At 44.3% G+C, this 17,810-nt stretch overlaps 1 protein-coding gene across 3 annotated transcripts in view; it reads left to right on the forward strand.

Moving 5' to 3' along the window:
• RBM6 (RNA binding motif protein 6) overlaps window positions 1–17,810 on the forward strand; it is a 58,749-nt gene that overhangs the window by 6,325 nt on the left and 34,614 nt on the right. For all 3 annotated transcript variants that reach the window (XM_040590040.1, XM_040590042.1, XM_040590041.1), the window contains exons 3-6: window positions 722–2,060; window positions 2,823–2,912; window positions 3,912–3,981; window positions 16,535–16,608. In XM_040590040.1, coding sequence (XP_040445974.1) covers window positions 722–2,060; window positions 2,823–2,912; window positions 3,912–3,981; window positions 16,535–16,608 — 1,573 coding nt within the window. The remainder of the gene's footprint in view (window positions 1–721; window positions 2,061–2,822; window positions 2,913–3,911; window positions 3,982–16,534; window positions 16,609–17,810) is intronic.

The following is a 17,810-nucleotide window of genomic DNA, read 5'->3' on the forward strand; positions in this document are numbered from 1 at the left end:
AGAAAATACTTCACTGGGTTTTGAAAACCTGTCTTAAGGGAAAGCCATTTCCTGAGTGGTTTTATGCAGGTGTCGGAGACCTGATAGCTATAGTGTTGTAACATCAATGTAAACAGCCAGTCTGGAGGCACGAGCACAGGACCGTCTTGAATGTTGATTATTGGCATATTCCTGTGAGGCATCCTCGAAGTCTGGACTGATAGCTTTCAGCATTTTGCTGGTTTAGACTCCAGCACAAGGAAGCCTAAATGAATCTCTGTAGTATGTTAATAGAGCATGTTTGGTAACCTCTGCTTTTATGTGCCTCAGGAGGATGTGGTAAGTTAGCTGTTTCTAATGCTGCCCAGAGAGCTTAAGCTCAAGCGGTTCCTCACAGGTGTGTGCTGGTGATGCTAATGAACAAACATACCAGCTGATGGAACCTTGAACAGCTGCAGAGCTGTGTGCAGTGCAGGACTATGTGGATTGCTACCATCATTAACCCATTAATATTGCAGGTATTCCCTGTTGAGTGCTTCTGGAAATTGTGCTGAAATGGGAGCACCCAAGTTTACTTTCTCACATCTGTCGTATGCTGCCTCATCTTAAACTGCCAAACATCAATATCTTCTGCGGATCTTAGACTCTTACACAACTCTATAAAAGTTTAGAGAAGAATGTGCTGCTGTGTAGATTTCAGACTCTAAGCACGTTATGAATAATACTGTCTTTATTTCTACAGTGGGAGCCAAGAAGAAAGGTTTGCTCCCGGGTGGAACAGGGAATATCCTCCTTCCCTTGATAGTCTTGCTCAAGAAAGACACTCTGGCAACTTCTCTGGCAGAGAATCACTTCCTTTTGATATCCAGGCACTCACAGGCCTCCTCAATCCTCAGTTTGCCAACAGAGAGGAACCTTCTTTCAGCTTTGGAGCTAGAGATGGACCACGTAGTGACTTCAGAGGTGGGGAGGGGCACCATGATTTCAGGGGCAGAGATTTTCCACCATCTGACTTCCAGGGCAGAGATGAGTCTCAGATGGATTTCAGAGGCAGGGAGCCACCCTCTTCTGAGTATAGGGGCAGGGATATGTACCCTGGAGAATTCCGGGAGAGAGAAGGACCACCTATGGACTTCAGAGGTGGGGACGTTCCTTCAGTGGACTACAGGAACAGGGAGGCGTTCCGTATGAACTACAGGGATAGGGAAGCACACAATATGGATTACAGGGGCAGAGATGAACCTCCATCAGACTTCAGGGGAAGGGGGTCTTTTGATCTAGACTTCAGAGGTCGAGATGGATCTCATTCAGACTTTAGGGCAAGAGATGTGTCTGAGTTAGACTACAGGGGCAGAGAGCATTCCTATTCAGACTTCAGAAACAGGGATGTACCTGATTTGGACTTCAGGGGTGTGGGCACCTCTGATTTGGACTTCAGAAACAGAAATGCACCATCGTCAGACTTCAGAAATAGGCACAGGTCCCGGTCTGATCAGGATTTTAGGAGCAGAGATGTGGCTCCTCCTATGGATTTTTCAGATAGGGAAATGCCTCCTGTGGATCAAAGCCTTGTAGATTTTAGGCGGAACCAATCTACTGTACCTTTAGCAGAGAGAGAGGGCTCTGGTTTAAGCACCAGCAAGAGAGAGGAGCCTACACTTGGTCTAGATAGAGCTCCCTTTGGTAGCCAAAAAGGAGAATTTCAACATTCAGAAGCACCAGCCAGAGAAGAGGAATCCCTTGGATTGAGTCTCGAAGACGACACTTCGCACAATTTCCAAAATAGCTGTGGACCTCTTCCTACTCTTCAGGACCAAGAGGAGCAACCTCAGACCTTTGCTAACAAGCAGCAACAGCAGCAGCTTTCTGGGGGGGAGCAGCAAAGATCCGATTCTGATCTTGGGTTAAAGGGTGAAGGTGGCCTGGATTTCCTTGGAAGGCAAGATACTGACTACCGAAACATTGAGTATCGCGATGTGGATCACCGGCTGCCAGGGCATCAGATGTTTGATTATGAACATGGCAAGTCCTTTTCAGAAGGAAAACCCAGCAAAGATTCTAGGCCCTATAAGAGCCTTCAGGTAAGTGGTTTTGTCAATTGATGTTTCTGCTAAACCCATGTTGGCCAAAGAATGGAAGGAGCTGGGAAGGAGCCTTCTGTTTGTATCCCATCGCTTCAGTTCTATCCTAATTCACCATCCTTCTCTGAGATCATCCTCATGCTCTGGGTTGTTTTAATGGGTACTTTTCTATCTCACAAATACTTTTCTAGAGAAGTTTAGCAGTTGAGAATTGCTAAATACGTAGAACCAGATCTGGTTCATAAAGTCTCCAAGTTCAAAATGACCAAACAGAGGGGGAGGGTGTTGCGGGGAAGTAGAATAAACAAGAACTAATTTTGTTGGTTTATCCTGGACGTTGCTTATGAGCACTGCCAGAGAGAAGCTACTGGCTTGGGTGGACCTGTGCAGAACAGTACAGTTGTTCTCGTGCATACTTGGTTTTTGTTAACTTTGAAATCGGAGGGTAATGATAACTACTGAGTTAATAACTGCTATTGGATTTGAATCTCCCACTGCTGGAAAGCAGAGAGAGGCCATTTGCCCATTTTATTTTGCTGGGCCTAGATCCCATTGTACAACTCAATGAGCACATGAAGCTAGCAGTACTAGCCCTCCAAGAGCTCTCTGCATCTTAAACAGTGCTGTGCTTAAAGATTTGAGCCAGTCTGCTTATGGGCCTTTGCATTTGAGTTATACCCTGCTTTATTTTGTTATTGTTCAAGTATCTTGTGAGTTAGCATTTCTCATTTGTAAAAAACATATTGATTGTGTGAACTCAAGGACCAAGATTACCGGACCTGTCCCAAATATGTGAAGCCAAGCAAGCTCATTCGGCTAGGAGGAGTGCCTGAAACTGCCACAAAGGATGATGTAAGTGGGGTGTTTTTCATCCGAAAACGTCTGTCAGGGGTTGCTAAAAGTACTGGTTTTAAGCCTGGTTAATGTAGTTCAGGTGGTCTGTCATTTTCCCAAGGGAAAATCCAGGTTTAGGAGTCATTGTAGTGTTATCTTGTATCTGGTTATTCTGGCTTTTGGGGAGCATGGAAGTGATGAATTTTTTCTGGAGTCACATGTGGGGTGTTGGTGGTTAAAAGCCTTGATACCAAGCTCTTTTTAACATGCTTTACTTCCATTGTTGCTTTACATACACCAACTATTGTTATTACTTTGTTGTTATATTTTAGGCTCAGAAGACATGTAGTGATTAAGTGACCTTGTTTGTTCTTAGTTACTTGAAATCGCTTATGAGATCTTATAAAGATGGAAAAGGTGTCTGCTGCTACTGCTGATTTTAGTAAAAAACCAAAAAATAATCTAGACTACAAGATGAAAGAAGCTCTCTTTCCAAAGGCTTCCACTTTAAATTGGTTTGGTTTTTTTTTGGTGGCAGTTCCAGACATGAGAACCCCTGCATTGCAACAGTTTTTGCTAGGGTTAGCTGTGGTGACCAGAGCTTCTGACACTTAATACTGGAGAACTCATGGCAGAACCTTTGTCCATCAAAGGATGATAAGACTCAGAACAGTCATCCCGGGTCCTTTGATTTTTCTTAAAGGCAGTAAGACATCTCTGTCCTTACATAAGGGTCAGAGGTGAACTGTCTGGCTGAAACAAGTGTAATAAACCTTTGCACAGTTTAATTGTGGTATAAATGGTACTCGCTTATTTAAACAAACCCCCAAAATACTTCCCAAAACTCAACGAACTGTTCTGTTACTGCTGGAACTTAATCAGGACAATGTGTCAGTTTGTGACAGAGTTAACCTAGAAAGAAACGGAGTCTTGGGGAGAGAGAAATCTATGTTAGCAAGTGCTTTGCTTTTTGAGGTTTGATTTTGGAGACTGAAGTGGATCTTGGTTTTCCTGCAGATTCTCAATGCATTCCGAGGGCCTGATGGGACACCTGTGAAGGACTTGCGACTGAAAGATTACAGTTCAGGTGAGAATGCTTTTTCAGTGCTTCTAGTTTCAAGTTTACAAAGAGGTATTTTTCACACCGATACTCACTTAGGCAGTTTGGATGAAGTCTTTGATGCCATAATTGCAGGTGTTTTCAAATGAAAATGCCCGCTGAGATTTGTAGTTTGTCCTCTTGTCTTCCAAACTGATGGCTATGCTCACTGCTACTTTAGAGATAAAGTATATATCCTGGTGCCTCTAGAGAGATGTAGGAGCAGCAGGAAAAGCAGCAAGGCTATTCTAATAGTCATCAAGTGTAAAGCCGATACTGACATGGCAAGGCAGGTTAATTCCTCCATAGAATTTTATTTAAAATAATTATTATTAAATCCTTTTGGATTGTTCTACGTCTTGTTTCTGAGATGGTCTTACTGTGGAATATGTCCTGCACAAATAGTGTCCTCAGGAAACCTGATACATCCTAAATTTCTCCTTCATTAACATGAAACCATTACCCTTCTTAGATATGAAGACAGGTTAAAAAACCAGAGAAATTAAGTTTTACAAGCAAATATCCAAATACTGGGTCTGGATGCTCTTCCTCATTCAAAGAATAAAGTTTTGCTGTACTTCTGATCAGTATGTATAGGATTCTGAAGAAAGAAATATTTTACAAGGCTGCTTTGTGAGAAAGTGGTACTGGAACAAAGATGGGCGATGGTAGGAAATGCAGGGTGAGTTCTGGGGATTGGTGTGGATAATACTAGTAGGAAATACCTGGAAACCAGTATTTTTGTGTAAATTTTTTTTGTTTTAAAACCTAGGAAAGCAGAGGTTTCTACCTTCATCAGTGCTTTTTCTTTATTACCAGTATGGGTTAACACGGGAAGTGGATGGAATTCTTGGTGTCAATACATTATATAAAGGCTTCCTATATGTTTAGTAACTGGGGAGAGAAACTGGGGCAGTGGGGTATTTCTCAACTATATTCTTGTTTCTGGAAGTCAAAGGAGATTTCACAACCTTCTCATGAACCTTTGAACTAAAGAACACCCTTGTGTCACATAATCTGGTCTGGCCCAACAAGCAGGGCTTAAGGGACACCGTCATTCTTTCTTGCTTCCTTTTTCCTAAGCATAGTACAGTGTGGCTGTTGTCACCTGCACAACACTTGACTGCAACCCAGTAATTGCAACATGCTTGCTTTTTGCCTGTGCTGATGTGGTTTGTCAGTTGTTTTTCTGAAACACATCACTTTTCAGTAATAAATCAACTTGAACTGGGAATCTCTTCGTAAGTCTCTTGTCATACATTATGAGGACTCACTGCCCTCATTAGGCAAGTGTTGTCTTCTTCCTATTCCCCATTTCAAAGGCTACTCAGGATGAGAAGTGTCTGAAGTTAGATGCAGAAGCCCTGGTATCTGCTGGTGGTTGCATATACTATAAGGGTTGCAGTTTTCTGCAGTCTCTCTAAAAGCTCATTCTGTCTCCTCAGCTGCAAAGTTGGTTGTGATTCCTACAACCCCCCCCCCCCCCCCCCCCCCCCCCAAGTTTTTCTGGTGATTGTGGGGAGGGAAAGAATAAAGTTATTTAGCTCATGTTTTATGAGCTATTTAAAGCCGTTGTTTAACCCTGTCCAGTCAACATTAGTAATTTAAGTAGTATAGCATTATTCTAGGTTACGTGGGTGCTCCAAAGACTTTGTTTTGCATTATGTCCTGAGGCTGCAAATGCAGCTGCTAATTTAAATAGCTTTCTGATCCTTCTTATGCAAGATGGAGATGTCTAGGACAAGAAAAGCTTCCTGAATTGAGAAAACTGCTTCTTGAAATTGGGTAACTAGGAGCTGTAGTAAATTTAATCCATCTTTTCACATTAGGTCATCCTATGGAGAAGTGTGTGAAATTATTATTGTTAACTTCTTAACTTATTGTTAACTAATGTTAACTTCTGAGAAGCTAAACCTGTGTGAAACTAGAGGCCAGTTGTGGGCTAAGCAATACTTTTACGCCGGGGTGTGTACGTACATATTCATAAGAATTAAAAGCAAACTTGCTGGATATACTAATGTCTCTCGGATACACCTGGGCCCACTGGCTATTGCTGTACTAGCTCAGTGAGGTGACAGCAGCCTGGCTCAGAAGAGTGTGTGCTAAGCCTGTCTGAGTGGGTTGTGTATTTTTGAGTGCTGTCCAGAAATCTTAAAAATAACATGAATCATGAGTATGCATGTTGAGTGAATTTGAAAGAAGAATGCCTGCAGCTGTTGGAGAACAATAACAACCATAACAAATAACACGCGATTAACTCAAAGTAAGTGAGGTTGGGATCAGTTTCACCATAAGATAATGCTTATCATAAAGCTTATCTCAGCAGCTTCAACATGATGATTCCACTGTATGATCTTTCACAAGACACTTTCTGTTTTGGGGGAAAATATATGGTTGATTTTTCTTGGAAAAAGCAGCTCAACTTCCTTATAAAGCCGTTTCTTTTTACATACTGTGATGTGCTAAGGAAGTGTATTTTCACTGAAGGTTGTGCTGAGGATGGAACACTGTTCTTAATATATCTGGTGTTATTTTTGGTACGCATTCAAGCTGTTTATTCTTTAGATTATTTTGTCTCTGAAGCCCACAGACTGAAATGGTGGCTAGATTTTAAGCCAAGGTAGTAAAAGGAGACCTTAAGAAGTGGTGTAGTAATTCTATTTAAAGCAAATAGGCAGATATTTAAAGACAACGATAAAATGTCAGTCAGACTTTATAGTATTACCTTACACAACATTAACTTGTAATTTCCATCAGTTAGATTTTGGAATTGATGCCTGTATGTTCAGACTGAAAGTATCAAACCCATTTGTGGGGGGAGGAGGGCTTCTTCCAACATCATGTGTAAGCCTTGGCAGAAATAACTGTATTAGATTGTTGGTTTATCTTACAGCTTGCCTTTTCAAGTCTGTTTGGTCATGTCTGTTCAATTAATCATTATAAAGAATAAACCCTGAGGTGATAGTGGAATCTTCTCAAAGACCGTCAGCTGCTGTAGTCTGCAGTATCTCCTGGTGCCTTTTGCCACCTCATGTGGAGGCAGTGCTGCGGGTGTACTGCTGCTTCTGTGGGTAGTAGTGGTGATGACTTGTCGGCAGCTCTCTGAGGAGGGGTTGCTGGTAAGGGCTTGTGAGCTCCCCCTGTCCCATCTGAAGGTACTTATCTCTGCTCACTGGTGTGTCAAGGCTTTCCATGTGGCTTTACAGTGTGGGCCTCCCACTGTGGAGCTGTTGGTGCACTGTGTAACAGCACCAGGCTACTTGTGGCAGGGGGTCTGTCATTCTCCCGTGCTTATGTTGGTGCTGACTGTCAGGAACTTGAAACCGATACCTTTTGACCTGAGAGGAATCTAACATGAACACACCTTGTCCTGGTTTTTATTTCAATCATATTTTAAACTTACCTCCTGCCTGATTCTCATCAAGCTTTATTTCTTCTTTCCTGACTAATGTCAAACATAAGCAAAGTCTGAGATCTCATCTTGAGTATCTGATGTGCACAGAACTCTTTGGCTGAGCACACACGTATGCCCTGGAGAAGAGAGAACATGGAGCTATCAGTATCTTAAAGGGCTGCTTATGGTGGGTTGTTCACCCTTAAAAGATGCTGCAATGGTGTCCAAGTAATAAGTGAAAACATGAAGCGTACTCCGAGCCTTCTGTTCAAATTGTTCTTCTGGACATAGTCTGCGGTGGGACAAGCTTGGAACATGTGTTTTCCAACCAGGATTCGTGTTAGGGTTTTTACGAGCAGTTGGGAAAAGCTGTTCAGGGAAAGCAAGCCCGAGAAATCACTGGCAGCCCATGAGGCTTTTCTAGCTTCTTTGCAAGGCCATCTGGGGAACAGAGAGAAATTTTTCCTGAGCTGGGAGAGCCTGGTGGAAAATGGACACACTGGCCGAGGTGGAGAGCAGCATGTGCAAAGAGGAGCTCTGTGAAGTGGACCTGGAGGACCAGGTGAGCTGCATTGCAATCAGAAGGAGCAGTGAGGTCTACCCCAGCCCCTTTATGCACCCTTTAAATTAGTGTAGCACTTCAGAAATTGGGAGATTTGGGTTTGTTAAGCCTCTTCTGACACTTCTGAATACTCACTTTTGAGCCCTGGGTGGGGATGTGGGAACCCCTGTATTGCTGCACCCCTGAGGAGCAAAGCACCCATGGAAATGGGATGACTGGAGCAGGGAGGAGCTCTCTGAACAGCAGTAATGCTTGGGGCCGGAGGGATGTCCACGTGGATACAGGTGGCTGATGCTAAAGGACAGGCATCCTCCTGTGGTGGAGGTACATGCAGGAAATGTAGTGTAACCTGAAAATGTGACTAACCCAGCAGCTACTAAATGGCAGCTGCCTTCTCCGTTTTGAAAAGCTTTTGTTTTAGCGAGTATCACTGGCACTAAACATGCTTTATTGCTTTCTTACCCACCTTCTTGCACTATCATTTACGTTTGGTTTAATTTCTCCTGACCTGACCCGTATGTGGTGCTTGGAACTGCTCCCCTTATCCCTCCCTTTGTTAAACTTAAACTGCCTTGGCCGAGTCCTAGGAGAAACTGGATTATCTTGCTTGTTTTCGCTAAGCTCTGCCACACTAGTGCCCTGTTAAATATTAATAAGCCCTTTAGATAAACCTTTGAAAGGTGGGATTTTTTGTTCCACTCCAAGTGCAGTCTATCTAGTATATCAGAACAGTGAATTGTTGGTTTCAGGAATATTTCAGGAAGACTCTGAAATTTAAAATTGTATTCTTTAGTATTGTATTTTGCTAAAACCTCTAATCTAAGGTCCAGAAGTTTATACTTCATGATGAAAAAATTGGTACAGATTTTTGAGTGGTGCACCTCTCCATACCGGGGATTAGTTCTCCGTTTTCCGTGGTGATGAGATCTCTCCCTTGAACTAGAGCTGCTGCTGGGGTAGCAGGCATGGCTGTACATTTGTCTGCCCACATACAACTGAGCCTTGCCTCCCTCGTTGTAGCTTTACGTGTGGGTGGGGGTTAGGCTGGTAGCGCTCTCGGGGGTCAGAAGCGCTGCTGAAATGCGGCGCTGGCCCCCAGCTCCTGCGTGCCGCGGGTGCCATCGTGCTGCAGCTTCTAGCCCGAGGTAGGGCTGGAGAGCTGAGCTGCTGCCCTGCGTGGGGAGGGATGTTTCTGGAGGTGTGCTGCAGAACGGTGCTAAACTGAGACCTTTTGTTTCCTTTCAGGACTGATGCAGTGCCTTTGGGAAAGCCCCTCTGAAGGGTGGATTTGTGGCCTGCCGGTGGCTTCCTCACAAAGAGGGCTTGGCACCAGCCCTATGGAGTTCAATTAGGAGTAGATCGCACAAGGACTTACATTCTTTGGTTTCATACAAAGAATGCTGTGGGTTAATCTGAGATAGAGGTCTCTAATACACTCTGTGGCGCAGAGGTACATCTTGCCTGTTGTGCTAATTATACAGAAGACAATTTAACTCACCATCAAGGCTGGTGCTGATGCACTACAGGAAGAATAATCTTCTTTTGCTGTGCTCAGTGCTTTGCACAGTGAAGGTTGTGTGGCCCACTCTACCGTGTCAGCCGCGAATATAGACATGCAGATCTCGGGGACTTGCTGAGAGCTGGTGATCATCCACGAGCTCACAAGGTGCTGTAGCACCCGTGGAGTTTCCTCTTGAGGCATGACCAGATCAGCTGCTCATCAGCAGACTTCTTCAGTCTGCAGGGGCTAACCTTTCAGAAGCAGGGGAAATATCTTTAGCACTGATCTGCGTGAAGCAATTGATTCTTGTTTGTAGCCTGAATAGCCTGGCAAGGACTAAAAAAAGCACTCAGTTGGAATTAGTCCATGGTCATCAATACCAGTCCTTGCCAGTTTTCCCAGCTGTGTGGACTTTTGGCTAGTCTTGCTTCATTTCAGGGCAGTAGCGCATTGTCTCTTGGAAGCAAAAGGCATTCTTGCCCATCTTTCCTTCTCTGTGATGTGGTGGCTTAGGAAATGGGAAGTACAAATCTGTTCTAAGTCAGCATTTGTGATAATGATTGTCCTTGGTTCAGGGTTCTAGGGCCCGTTTAATAGAAAGGGCAGCCAACATGTTCATCCATAAAACATGCTCACAGTCTTTTTGACATGCCGAATCCTTCTCTCTGTAACCATTTTTACAAATGTGCTCACGCTTTTTGCATCTCCAGCACAAAACTTCAAGGCTTTTCAGAGTGTGCTGACATTATTGTGTTGATTACTTTTCCGAGTCATTTGTGCTGAATGACAGATCCTGGAGACCAGGTTTGCAGTAGCAGCACTTTAAAACCAAATTCCCGTCTGCAACATGTTCCCACATATTCAGCTTCCAGTCCTCTCATGGACTTTTGTGATGGCCCCAGCCTTCCTTGGATTCCAGGTTTCTGTAGAAATATAACGTAATACTTTGTCTTTAATAAAGCTACAGCGTGTATGACCTTAGCGTTGTGGGGTTTTCCCTCCTCTACTCTGTGCTGGTGTACAAACTACCCTCCTGCTGGTCCGAGAAGGGCTGACAGCCATCTGGGGCTCAGGCTGTTGTAGTTCCTCTGGTTTGTGGGGCTGCCTGTGTCCACCTTTGAGGGCATCTCACGCAGGTCCTTTCTGTGTCTTGTCCTCCTGAATGGAGGGAGGAGGATGGACTGTAGTGCTCTACCTTTCAGGGTATAACGGTGTTTCATGTTCTGTGGTTTCTGTTGCTGTTCTTTTGTGCAGCGCTGTCATGGATGTGTAAGAGTGCACTTCTATACAGAGGGACCATATGAAGTGACAGGCCTTTTCCCAGCATTTAGGTGTGGCTTGTAAATGCTCAGCCTTCAAAAGGAATTGGGGATATGGCTTGTTGCAGATTGTCCTGTTTAGTATTCAACAGCAAGCTTTTCTTGGTACAGCTCTTCAGCTTTACTAAACTCTGAAGACCAATTTATCTGTGCAGAAAATCTGAGAAATTTATGGATGCTCAGAATCCACCAGCTGGTATCGAGAGAGTGCTGGGTTTTGGCTTCTGGGCTTGTGTTAGCATCGATAGATTGCCGCCGTTCCCTGCCGTGCTGCGGGGGTGCCCTCCTAAGTTTTCAGACTGTGCAGACGCTTTGTTTTCTTTGCTTGCCATGGAAGGCACTATGCTGCTGCCCATCCTCACTGCAATGGCAGGACTTGTCATTGTAAGTAATGTAAGTAAGTGCAGGTACAGTCATTACAGTGCACATCCAGGAGTTTCTGGCTTCTTGGAAGCATTGAGTGCATTGTGCCTGCTAATAGTAGTACACTGTAACAGCGTAGAGATGCAGAGGAAGCCCTGTGTTTTCCAGAATTTTCTTGTGATGAGGTATTCGTTCTTTAGTATGGATGGCCTACATCTGCACCTTTCCTTGGAGGAAACAGAAAAACTTGTGGATGGGGTAATGGGCATATTGCCAAAATCTCCCACAGATGAGGCAGGTCTTCCTATTAACCAAGGATTAGCAGGTTCTCTGAGAACAATATGCAAAATCCTGTGTCCACTGCCCAAGCTGTGCAGAGGTCAGCATGTGAGACTGCAGATTCCCTCAAGGGATGTTGAAGTCCTTCATATTTGCTCCGTACTTTATGCTGTAGTTGTCTTTGAAGCAGTAGAACTTTAATGTAGAGTATTTCCTCAGCTGCACTCTGCCATGCCATGCTGTCTCTGGAGAGAGCAAGCAGCAAGAATATCCTTGCTTCAGCAGGCTGACCATGGCTCCGCTTTAATGTGTGCTCTCCAAGTCCTAGGAGTGCCCAAAACTGCAAATGCTTTTCTGTCTCATCCTGCAGGAAAAACCACAAGCAAAATAGTGTTGGAATGGTTGAGAAGCTCCTGTTTGCCAAGACTCCATCACTATCATCCTCTGCCCTCAGGCTCCTTGGCCCCACCTGGCAGATGCAGGGATCTTCATAGCTGGCCCAGCTGTCCAGTTTAGCACAGTGTCTTTTGGCAGCCTGTTACATGGAGTTACTTTAATAGGAAGCCATTGTCTTACCTTCCAGGCCAGAGGAGGGAGAGAATATCTTTGTATTGCACCACAGCAGACAAGCATTTTGTAGTAGTCGTTTTTGTGGCAGGTGACAGTTCACCATGGACTTAAGGTTACCTGATACTTTAAGCTTGTAGGGGTGGGTGGTGATGAGACGGCATGCTCGTTCCTAGAATCAGGAAGCTGGGTCACCTCTCAAATTGGATCTGTTTGTCATGTGGCCATCACGCCTCCTTTCCAAAAGTGTCTTTGGTTTGGCATAGACGGGGCTGCTGTCATTACGTGATCTTTTAATTTGGCCTCCTAAAACTTCAGAGATATTTTTTAGATTTCTTCACACTGCTTCCAGCTCCTATCAGAACAACATTATGGTTTTCCTTTATTTAGATCTTTGATATAACAAACTATCATGAAGTAACACATTACTGTGTGTCAGTTGTTCAGTAGAAACTGTGTGTGTATAGAAACAACTTATTTTAAGTTCCAAGTCTTTGATCTTTTTATCTGAAGCCAGAGAACAGTACTTTTAAGTCAGGCTTTCAAGATTTTTAGCCAAACCGTGGCACGCTAACAGGGACCTGCTATTTGTTGTCAAAATTCACTTCACTAAAACATGTCTGCTTCAGAGGCAAAATAGCCCTTATTCAAATGCTTGCAAGCAGCTTCCTGGAGTTCTAAATGTGTCCTTACTCCTAAGTATTAAGTGATCATGCTCATTTTCAGTGCAGAACTGAGCGTGCTTTGGGAGCATCCATAAAGGATTGCGTATACACAGAAGCACTTAAGGGAAAACAAGAGTCCTCTGGATTTTGTGTGCATGCTCTCATGTTCTCCTTTCACCGTCATATACAGCCTATGGTATTGTAGACTTGTGCAGCAGAGAGGAAGTAGTTAAATAAGGTACCAAAGTCCTTTTACACAGTTGACCTAAAACACGGGGAGATGAGGACGTGTGTGTTTTATGGCTATGCTAGGGCCAAAATCTGGATGCGTTCAAGTGCTGGAGGGCTGTTCCTGTTGTAAGGTTCGTTTGGACAGTGTAACTGTGCTGCAGCGTGCTCAGAGGTTGTGTGGGGGGAAATGCTGGTTTCTTTCCTTTTTGACAGTCTGTGTTGATCACATACACTTCTGCCAAAACATAAAGCACTTCTTACTCCATTCTACTTCTTTTATGGATCTTGAAACTGTAGTATTGTACTAATCAGTAAGTGAAGGATCAAATTAAGAGGATACCAAGATTTATATCTTCATATGAAACCTGCATATGAATTTAGGCCATCTTGGGTCAAAAACCCCATGCTGCAGTCTTCAGCAGTGATTTTGGCGTGGTCACTTCGTTTTTTCTGTTATGACCTGAATACCAGTGTGTGTCAGGGAACTCTCGTTCACAGGGGAGGACAGCTTACCTTGGTGCACCTTTTGAACCGATTCCTGCTATTAGGTGCCTGGCCCTGTGCCTCTGTCAAAATCCCCTGAGCTGCTTCCGGTAACAGCAGCTGAATTGCTGCATTCTGACAAGCAAACTGTGTGAAGGCTTTGGAAATAAAAATATACAAGCTCAGCTGCTACACAAACCACTGAACCAGCCCTATGGAGGAGGCAGGGAAGAGGCATATAACAGTTGGTGGCAGGAGCTGCTGTAGCTGCTCCCCCTTAAGAACCAGCCTCAAGTCGCTTGGGTTTGTTTCAAGTGCCATGCTTTGGGTAATGTGATTATTGCAGATTACGAAAAAAAATCAGCAAACATTGCGTTTTGAAGGTGCTCTGTAGCAGTGCTGTTGTTCCAGAGGCCTCCATTTCAGCAGCCCCTCCGTCATGGTCTAAAATGGAAGGATGCTCTCATGGAGCTGGGGGCAGGGGCACAGAGCAGGTGTACCATACCGTCCAAGGCTGATGTTAATCTGCAGTTCTCGCATGCTAAGCCTGCTTGTCAGGTCTGTGCAAAGGGCTGGGGGAAAGTGTCAAGCCCCTGTAGATTTTTATCAGCAGTTTGGAGTGGAGCAGTGGCTCCAGGCTGCTCTCTTCTTGCATCACTACTTTGCTGCTGTCTGTGCAAGGACAGCTCATAGTCCCAGAACACTGCGTCCCTCTGCCGCCTGACCACAAGAGCTGAACATCTGCCCTGAAGCTGCTTTTTGGTGGGATATGGGGCCACGGTTACTGCTTTTGGTTCTCATTGTGCATTACTGCAGCTATGCTTATTAGAGGGGGTTCAGTTTGGTGAGGGAGGGCAGAAGTAAGGAAGTGCAGAAGGAGAAGTGTGCTGGTCTTCCCCTTGGTGTCTCCATGTAATGCTCGGGATGATCCTCTAGTGTACATTCCTCCAGTCATCTCGGCTTTTGTATCTATGTATAACATTCAGCATTGCACTCAGTTGTGTCATGCTGGATTAAATCCATGTCTAAAGCACTTGTTTACTCCACGAGGCCGGGATGTAAACTGCCTCTCATTGTAGAGCAAATAGAGAGAAAACTTCTGCAGTCTTGCTTTCTGTCTCTCAGGAAACCCCCATACTTCATATGCCCATGGAAATAAGGTAGCATGGTGATCCCGGCTTGCTGATTACAGCAGCTTTCAAAAATTGTCTCTGTGAAGGGGCATCAGAAGCCTTACAGGCTGACAAATAATGGTTCATGACCCTTTTCTAAACAGGAGGGAAGGAAGTGACTCTAGAGTTCTGGATTTTAATAAGACTTTAAAATGTACTGTGTGAGTCTGCATGCTGTGACATGAACTGCCCAGAATGCAAAACAGTCTCCCAGCAAGGGGCAGCACTGCTCCTGGAGAGCAGCTCTCTTCTGCAGAGAGAACTGCTTCATTTTCAAAATGTGATTTAGTGTGGCTGGAACTGCAGAGCAGAACAGATACTATGGGAACAGCTGAGTGAATCTGATTCTGTCGTTCCTGCCAGCTGAAACTGTACCTCTAGTTCCAGGTGCCCACTTCGTGTAAGAATATCAAATGGCTTTAGCTGCGTTCCACCACAGATGGCGTGCTGCTGAACTGCGCCTTGTACTGAGCTGCAAAGCACCCACATTGATAAATTTCCCTCTAGTGTAATTATATTGACTAAAATAATATGGGGAAGGGGAATGAATTCCTATGTGGGGTAGAGAAGGAGCTAGATTCAAATTGGAATCGTGTTACTAAAGGGGAATGTGCAAAGTCAGGATTGCGTTGTTAGAACAGTATGCAGAAAGCTCCCAGAAAAAAAAATAAAATCAATAGGGTTTGATGATGAAACAGTTTTGCCTGGCCTTGTCTCTGATGTGGTTAAGTACAAAGATGGTGAAGAAACAGAGAAGGAAAAATTGGAGAGTGCAGCAAATGTTCTTTGGCATAGGCTTGGGGGAGAGGAGGGCTGTTTCCAAGCAGACTGGCGTGCCTTGCCTGGAAGAAGCATGCGTGGAGTTACCTTCCTGTGGAACGTCAGGGACTGAAGCAATAGGAACCAGATACATACCTGGTTTGAAGATACTGGTGTTAAGATGTGCATCTGTAGGAAAGGAGACAAGCTCTTCGCCAGGGCAGCTAGGTGCCTAAATGGTATAATCTGCATGCAGACTGGCTTTCCTCTTACTCCTGACCAGCCAAAAGAGCAGCAGGAGGAGGGAGCCAAGCCTTTCCTCTTGCTGTTTGCCCATGTAGAAGTATTTCAGCCCATGATCATCTGGAAAGAAGTTTTGGAGTGAGGTGGCCTTGGCATGTGAAGGGTGAGGTTGTGACTTTAGGTTGTTGCTCAGTGCTTCAGTTCTTGGAGGTAGTTTCAACAACAAGGTTGGCTCTTAGGATGGTTTCAGGTTCTGTAGCGTTCACCCTGAACTTTCATGTGGGACATAACATTTCAGCGCAGGTAACTGGAGTATGCAGTTGAATCGTTTGGTCCCTTTTGCCACTGACTGAGGTGACAGCTTTCAAAGGAGTGAGAAGAGTAAAAGCTCTCTAGTGTTTTGCATCTAAACTTAAGCTCCCATACCCTCTTGTTACATGTGCAATAACATCTATACCAAAATGAAAAATTTGGAGTTCTCGTTCCTGCTCCACTGCACAAGGGATTGGACTTCAAAATTAAGCAGGTGTTGAAGGAAAAATGGCAAAGGAATCATGTTAATTCCTTCTGAAATACTGCCCAATTAAAATGCCGGCTATTCATGTAAAATACATTTGCAGCAAGGTACTTCAGAATGACTTATCCATGCTTGCTTTGGAGAGCACTGCCTCCAAGGTAGTGCAAATGTGAAAATAGCAATGGAAAATCACTATGCCTTTAAAAAAAGACCAAAGCAATTATTTCTTGCCCTAAGGAAGGGGTGTGCCTGTCACTGGGTTGTGTAAGGGGAAGTGGGAACACTGAACTATTAACATTTATGATAAACTGCACAGTTAATCATCATCCATCTAGTCCCTGATTTCTCTTCTTTTCATTCTGGAGTGGAGGGGTGGTGGTTAGTGGGTTTGTCATTGGAGGGAAAGGGAAATTGAATATTTAATGTGGCTTTCTTTATGACAAGGCACTAACATGACTCCCGTCTGTATTTAAATGCTGTCCCCAGGTTACGACTATGGCTATGTCTGCGTGGAGTTTTCACTCTTGGAAGAGGCCATCGGATGCATGGAAGCCAACCAGGTTGCTTTACACTTCGGTCAATGCTGCTAGAAGATTTTTAAATATTTTTTTTGGTGGGGTGGTGGAAAGCCAATGAGGTTTTTTTGAACCATTCAAAGGAAGATCTGTTCTTATCTAATACACAATACTGCGGTTTAAATGTTGTTTCCAGAAGCTTGTAAAAGGCTTAGAAATGCCAGTGTGAAAGAGCTGCTGGACACCAAATGGTCTGCCCTCTTCCCTAGTGTATGTTGGCACGCTGGCTAGAGTTAGAGGCTGGTGGCTGACAGACTCCTTATGTAGGTTTGGCCCTGATACTTTTGTACTCACACTGAAATCCAGTCAGAAAGAGCTCTGCTGGCATTAAATGTTTCCCCTGGCTGTGTGTGCACACACACATACACATGTGGCTGTAGGTGAGGCCTCTGGTATGCAGCTCTGAGTCAGCTAAGACTTGCACACTCTGCTTTTCCATATGCCTTTTGTGTGGGAGAGCTGCTTAATTGTTCGTCTCCCCCATATCTATCCTGTCCTTTGACAAGCTGGAGCTGCAGACGTGAGGACTACCCTATGTGCAGTTGCACCTGGTAAATCTGAACATTTCCAGCCCTTAAAAGTGCACAGTAAACAATAGATCCCCCTTCCTTCACTGCATCCTTTAAGTCTCCTCTCTGCTGCCTTCTTCCTCCTAATTTGCCTGAGTAAGAATCTGTATCAGTTGTCTAAAGCCTTTTTACCTGAATCCCAAGTCTCACTGTCATGGGAGGAGAGTCATGAGTCAGTTTCAGAGCTGTGCATCTGCAAAAATGTACTTACAGTTAATGAGTCTTCACAGCTGGGGTTTCAAAGGTCCCACAAAGCGCTTGCATTTGCCTCTATTTTCAGTTACAGAGGTATTGCAACTTACAAAAATGTTTTACAGAAATAATTCTGTTGCTGGGAAAGAGCCTGGCACATTCCCACCAGGGGGGTGTTGGTGAGCACAGAGAGTGAAGGCTCCAGAATTAATTATAACTTTTAGCATCAGTGACAACTTTTATTTCCCCTTCAGTGTTGCTAGAATTCCCAATTTATTTTGTTGTCACTGGAGAATTTGTAATTACGCATGGCACTCCTCTGTGCCTCTGCATATACCAAATGCCTCTGCCTATTCTCTCCAGAATTCTGCTCATGTGAAATAATGTCTCCCTACATGAGAGCAATTCCCAAGTTCCTGGGAATTT

Source organism: Falco naumanni, chromosome 4, assembly GCF_017639655.2.
Source record: "Falco naumanni isolate bFalNau1 chromosome 4, bFalNau1.pat, whole genome shotgun sequence".
Classification (NCBI taxonomy): Eukaryota; Metazoa; Chordata; class Aves; order Falconiformes; family Falconidae; genus Falco; species Falco naumanni.